Source organism: Centruroides vittatus, unplaced genomic scaffold, assembly GCF_030686945.1.
Source record: "Centruroides vittatus isolate TY-2023 unplaced genomic scaffold, ASM3068694v2 contig_516, whole genome shotgun sequence".
NCBI lineage: Eukaryota > Metazoa > Arthropoda > Arachnida > Scorpiones > Buthidae > Centruroides > Centruroides vittatus.
Genome location: NW_027122302.1, coordinates 1 through 7,397, shown reverse-complemented (window position 1 = coordinate 7,397; position 7,397 = coordinate 1). Strand labels below are relative to the sequence as shown.

Genomic DNA, 7,397 nt, shown 5'->3' with positions numbered 1-7,397 from the left:
TCACTACTGTGACTGCCCCAGCATAAACTAATGTATGAATGTCTGCGAGTGTAGAAATTGAATGAATGTAGTGTGGTAGTAAGTGAGTGTTTACATAATTTAGTGTTTTTCCTACTTCCTTTGACGTGTTGATTTTTGGTATTCGTGGTCGTTGTGTGGGATCTGTACCTGTATATTTAGTGAGTGTTTCCTGAAATATAAGTGAGAGCGTATTAACTAAATTCATGTCTATGTTATCAGTGATGGATGAGGAAGTGTCTGTAGTATCATTAGTGGTAATTGTTGTATGTGTGTTATTATCAATGCTTGTTGCTGGATTATCCTGAACAGGTTACATGATCTTCATTAATGTTAGATGTTTCTGTCTGTTGATGTATTTGATCAGCAACCTGTTGTTTGATTTAAGGTTCAAGTGTTGTTTGTGGAGATAAGGCAGTTGTGTATAATTGTTCTTTTTTTGATCAACGAACTCCTTGTGCTCTCCCACCACGACCAGGTGGTGACCATGGGAGAGTTATTATTATTATTATTATTATTATTAAAAATTTATTATGGTATGTTATGTGTAAATAATAAATAAGAATTTGTAAGGAACAACTATGCAATGATTATTTGTTACTAATGTAAAAAAATCATTATAAAATCATTTATTTAAAAAGTAACATCTTAAAGAAAAACATGTTAATGTGTGACCTCACCCAAAAAATCCTAATTGCGGTATGGTATTTGTAAACGAACAATGGAAATATTGGTTTATACCTTTAAAAAATACACACGCTTTTATTTAATTTAGACTGGAAGGATAATCAGTTCAAATTCATTTCTAAGAGCCGCCGCAAATTACAGGAAGCGGGAGCTAGCGTACGCTCTGTCGCTCGCACCACCAAGCCCCGCGTTTTTTTCCCATAAGGCTATGAGGCAATTTTTTAACTAAAATAAGGCTAAGCGGGGGGAAAGCAGCGCGCAAAACTACACCGTTTAGCCTTCGCGTAACCGTTAGTTCCGACATGACGGTGGATTCCACAGATGGTGGACAGGCTATATAGAACAAAGATTTTATTATAACCTATACTTGTAATCAAGTCAGTTTTCGTTCCGAACTTTTGAAACAGCCTCACTTGGGGAAAAACATGCCAACCTGGTTAAGACCTATAATTAGCCCGAAAACTATATATAACGTTATATACCTATTTTCACAACTCGAATGTATTAATCATGTAAATTTACGTACATACATCGATTAAAATTCTATTATTTCTTTTTCGAACATGTGAACGATGTTCAATGATAGTCATCCATCTTGCTAGCGTAACTGCTCTTCGCGGTTGAATTCTGTGAACAGCCGAGCGTACCCTCTCGCATCGTTTGCGCTAGCAAAGGAAAAAAAACCGCGCGGGTAGGAAGGAAAGGGGCGGACGCCTTTGACGGTCATCGGTTGTGCTAGCAACAGTGTTTGCTAGCGTTTAGCTCTCGCAAAGCGCTAGTTTGCGGCGGCTCCTAAGAGAGGGTACGAGAACGAACAATCGCGAGAAATTCGATTGTGACGGTCAGAAAAGGTCGCCAGCTATATTCCGAAAGCTTCCGGAAATAAAATCTTAAGGCCGTCAACAGCCATTGTTCGGCAGTTAATGACCACCCTTTTCCATTTCGATATTTAATTTCGTCGCCAATACGGTTTAAAATACGAACAAATCCATATTAAGAAAATTTATACCGAATTCGAAATTCGTCTTCAGAATAGATTTTTAACGAATTATTTCGACAGTCGGTATTTAACTGTTACCGTCGTTGTAGTCGTTAAGTCTGTAGAATATAAATAATTTTAAATAGTTTTATTATTGTACCATTATATATATTTTTTATTATCTATACAATAATGATTTTGGTTAATTAATTAAAAGTTGTGTGCGTTTGTTTAACAGAGCGTTCTGTAACTAGCAATTGATTTGTAACGGCGCGATACTGGGCAAACTAGCCAAAGTCTTGACGTTGGCTGGATGAACGCCTGGCGGTTTAGTAATCAATGCGTTGGGGCATATGTACCTCCGAAATGTCATTAAGCGTTTTGATAACCGACACGCTATTCGAATTGTAAATAAATGCATCTATATTTAAATGAATTGTAGTTTTAAGTCTTGCTTGCCCATTTGAATACTGCGAGAATTTGAACATTTAAAAACAAATTTAAAGTATTTAACCCTCCGTGAGTCGCTAGGAATCGTTCTCTTACTTAGGTCGCATGGGTCTGTCAGACCCGTCATTTTTATTTTGAAATTAATAAATTTTTTCTATCGCGTAGAGGAACTACAATTTTTTCGTTAAATTCTACGCTTTGTTTTCTATCTAGTAGTATAAATTACTTCTGTATTGACGAAATTGTCTTTTCAATATTTATTTTTACGTAATTTGATGAAAAAATCACAAAATAATAAACATATCAAATTTCAACTCGCTGTAAGTTATCTGACGTTTCACCGATAATCATCGGGTTTGTTTTCAAATGGGGAAGAAAGTTCACTCATTCGTGTGAAGTCAGTAGAAATTCAGTACTACTGCTAAAAATTTTTTAAATAGATTTCGCGTTACCCCCTTTCGCGAGAGTCAATAAACGTTAATTGTTTTATGGCTCTATTAAAAAATGCTTATTTTTGGGTTTAAAATCGACTAATTGACAACTGTTTTATTTTGTTTTACTCATTAGAATGTCATCTTTAAGATTTAACAGATAGTTTTGTTAGATTTTCACACATGAATTTTATTTTTAATTTTTAATGTGATATAGTCGTGTGTTAGGCTTAACTCGATCACCTAATTCAAAAATTGACATCGGTCAAAATATTATTCAATTTATCAAAATTCTTTGTTGATAGTTTAGATATAAATGTTTTCTCTGCACGAAATGAATCGATCGAAAAAATAATGAGGGGCCCATCAAAAATTCGGCAATTAATGACATGTTGTCGATTCTGTAATTTGTTTTTTTTATAATATAAAATATTCACACAATAAAACTGTAAAAAGGCATGCATATCAATATCTGAATGTTATCAAAATGCAATTATCAAAAATTTTATAATTTTCACAATTTGTATTATCTTAATTTAGTTTTAAAGTTTTTTGTCGCGCTTTGTGTATCGCGCGACAAAACAGTCGCAACGCGATCAAACGCAGCGATTTCATTCATAATTACTTGTTATGTAGATCGGGCTAACTTTTCAGGTTTGTTTTGTTGTGCCGCGATGAAAAATGAATAAATAATAAAAGCAGATTATAATTAAAAGTATTTTTATCAGATTAATCTGAATTATTAGATTATAGAATAATTATAGCTATGCGATATGATTGTCGCGTAGTTGTAATTATTTTTCTTATATCTAATTCCTTAATGTTTAGGGTCTAATTAGCTAACTTCTAGTTGTTATATTTCGTATGAACGTGTAAGCATCGTTTCAAAATTGTCTGGTGGGAATTGACTGAGATTAGAACTACCCTCCACGTAAATCAAGGTTATAATGTAAACAAACGTTAGACAATCGCCCAGTGACGTAGCGTGGGTGTCAGCCGCCTGGGGCGGAGGAAAATTTCCCCGCCCTCTTATTTAGGTATTTTTACAAGATATTATTATTTATTGTGAAATTTTGCCGCTCTCACTACGCTACGCCACTGCAATCGCCGAATTAAAATTTAATTTTTATTTTAAATTTGTATTTTAATTTAAATTGACCAGTCGTAAACTGTAATATGTTTCTGATAAAATCTCAAAACAAATCGATTTCAGTCTAATTTTTAAAGAAAAATCGCAATTTAAATTTTATTTATGCGGAAAATACAAAAAAATTCCAAAAGTTAATAAACTTTTGGAATTTTTTTTTGTAGCTAAAGGAATTTATATTAATTAAAAAATTTAAAACAAAACACACAAATCAAACTATTAAACAGAATTTAATTAAAAAGATACAAAAAAAACATTATTTTGTTTTTGTCTTTATATAATATTGTAAACATTCGAAACATAATATGCTAACAAAGAATAAAATAGTATTTATGTTGTATTTATATTCTATTTATGTCCGAGTAAATACACTATATAGTTACTGTTTAAGTTGCAGAATAAAATACATATACTGGTTGATATTTAAAAACTAAATAATTATTATTTTCAAATTTATGCTCAAAACATTTAACTTTACTTGTGCATTCAGAATAAAAACAACTTCTACCTAATAACAAATATATAGCATATATTTATCTTTAGTTAAAATGTTGGTTTCTTATTTTTATTCAACACAATCTCTACATATTTGAACTGCATGTTCCAAGCATAGATATTTTTTGCATTTCACGCAGGTATATTTCGTTTTTCTATCTTTCCGTGTTTCACATTCATCACATCTCTTTCTCTTTTTTTCGACACATTCCGTGGATGAATGTGAAGGTCCGGCTTCAGAATCTGACGGAAATATCCTTTCCGCTGCCGTTCTGATAGTTTTCGAAAGATTTAAAATACATTTTCTTTTATCAATATGTTCGCTCATTAGAATGATACACAATTCCTTCAAAAATTCTCTTCTATTATTCAATTTGGATGTATTTTTGTTTGCTTGGTGAATAATATAGGAATTAATTCCTGCTAAATTTAAAACACAATAAAAAATGATCATAGGCCATCGTCTGGTGTTGCGTACGCAATTATAATTCCCGGTTAACTGGTCCACGGTATCTACTCCCCCTTTAGTTCTATTATAAAAGGATATTATTTCTGGCTTTTTTGCCAGTCCAGTTTCCCGATCAATTTCTTCACTATGATGTAATGACGACAAAAGCAATACATTTTTACTTTTTTTCGGCACATAGGAGACCAAAGTGATCGCTTTAGTAAATGCAAACTTACTACTGTTTACTTTTCTATTTTTTATATTTAAAAATTCTGCAGGAATTTCTTTTCTATTTTTTCTGATGGTACCAACTAGCGTTAACCTGTCTTGCAATAAATCTGTAGCCAAACTGAAACTGGTGAACCAGTTATCGGTAGTTATATTACGGCCGCTGTTAACAATAGGCCTAGTTAATCTTTTCACTACACTGTCCGCAGAATTCGATACTGAGAAGGGTCCATCGGGCTGTTTTCCGCAGTAAACCTCTAAATTGTGCGTATAAAATGTTTTACTGTCTACTAGCAAGAATATTTTTATACCGTATTTATTTGGTTTACTTGGTATATACTGGCGGAATCCGCACCGCCCTCTGAATCCTTCCAGTTTCTCATCTACGGTACAGTATTCCGATACATTGTAATTCTTTATACAATTATTCGTAAATACATCTAAAAAAGTTCGGACTGCTGCTAATTTATCAAACTTTAGTCTTTCACCTCGCGTCTGTTTATCATCAAATCGGAGATTTGCTAACAAAAAACGAAAACGTCTCTCCGACATGGCCGTTCTTGCGATTTCGAATCCTGTACCGTCCGTTGTCCACATTTCGTTAACGTGACAGCGATTTACCTTTTTATACGCAGCAAGGTAAAATAATCCGATTAGTGCTTTTATTTCCTGCAGATCTGTTGTATTTGCATCACGTTCTCTTTCGTAATGCGGTTGTACTTTTTGTATTTGTTGATTTGTGTGTATGACTATGATATCTAAAATATCATCTGTTACGAACAGATTCCAACATTCAAAAATAGACCTTGCGTTTGTAGCCTCTCCAATGGGACCAGGTATAAGATAAATCAAGTTCTCTCTTCTTGTCTTCGTTGCAGGATATTCCCACATACTCCATCTGGTTCCATCGCGAGCTAGGAAAGAACAATGCTCACCTGTTTGTGATGACGAGGCTGCTACTTGTGATGATGAGGCAACTGCAGGTGAGCCTACTTCTGATATATCTTCGTTTTCCTCTTGCTCGGTGTCTGTATTCTCAGATCTAACTTCTACAAAATCACATTCTTCTTCCGAAGAAGCATCTTCATATACTATATTCTCGATCTCTGAATCGATCATAAAATCTCCGTACATTTTTACTTTACTATAGACAAGGCACTCAAATATAGTCTATTAGGCCAGGCTTGTTTCTCCTAGTTTCAACGGTGGCATTGCCTTATATACAGTTTTTAGATCTGTTGGCCGACCAATCAGGAGCTAACTCGGTTGCTCTCCTGCAAATCTGTTTCAGTTGGCATATCTGTCTCAACATGTCTAGAACTGAGGCTATCCGATATTTTCAGAAAACGAGTTCTAACGACTAAAACCAGAATTCTCCTCTCACTACTCGACAGGTCTTCTTGAATGTACTAGTCTAACTCAGAAGCAGAAATGAACTAAAAACGCCATAAAAGTGATTTAATGACACACCGATCTCTTCTGACGGCTTTATTTTGTTTAAAGTATATGAGAATATACATTAAACAAAATAAACTTGACAGAAGAAGGGCAAAGTACTGAAAAGCGTCCCGACAAATAAAAAAAAAGGAATAAACAAATGTAAACAAATCATGTGTTATTTAGATTACACTGTATTGTGAAAAATAATCAAAAAAGAAAATTGATACGGATTCAGATATAAAAGCCGGTTTATTACTACAGTACAGTAAATATATTACAGTTTACGGTGTTTAATTTTTTTTTAATACAAATTTAAAATAATACTAAAATTCACAACTAGATATTCCATAGACTTACTATAGGAAAATGGAGTTTCCAGGAAATATTCATTGCTAAACAATTTTAAAAACATGTTTACTCATCTGAACACTGTCGAACATTTAATTAGCAATTTATAGCTTATAACGCGATTAAAACAAAAGAATTTATAGCGATTGTGTAAATTCGATTACCAAGATCATTTCCGAGGGGGCAGGACATTTTTTGGAATTTTATAGCTAGACTGTTTTCACAAGTTTCTGATTACTTAGTAAAAGTGAAAAAAGCCAACTTGCATCGCCCAATATACGAGGAATAATCATAAATTAATTATAAAAGTGATAAATAAAAATTATATGATAAGAATAAAAAATAATTAAATTAATTAAAAAGTAATTAGACATTACTTTTAAAAACAATATTATAACAAAAAAAACAAAAATTTAAATATACAAATAAATAACGATATGATAGGATTTAATAAACACCGCGCGACAACTTAAATGCGATAAAGTTATTGCGACACTCGCTATCGGCAACGGCGACAAATTAAACGGTTTTTTTTACCCCCATCATGAGTCGCATGGGTCTGACAGACCCAAAGTATTTTTTTTCTCAAAAATGAGCGTTGTTATTCAAAAATATTTAACAGCATGTTAATCGGGATAGAAAGTTAGAAGAATATTAATTTTTTCAGATTTTTTGGAAAATATTCAATATTAAAAAATTTTAACTAAAGTTCGCGCCGGGTATGTC

The 7,397-nt window shown here is 33.0% G+C and overlaps 1 protein-coding gene across 1 annotated transcript; it reads right to left on the bottom strand.

Moving 5' to 3' along the window:
- Positions 1–4,277: 4,277 nt before the first annotated feature.
- On the bottom strand, positions 4,278–6,017 carry LOC136978358 (piggyBac transposable element-derived protein 4-like). Its single transcript, XM_067274062.1, has one exon. It carries the CDS (start codon positions 6,015–6,017, stop codon positions 4,278–4,280), a length of 1,740 nt encoding a protein of 579 aa, XP_067130163.1.
- Positions 6,018–7,397: the final 1,380 nt, after the last annotated feature.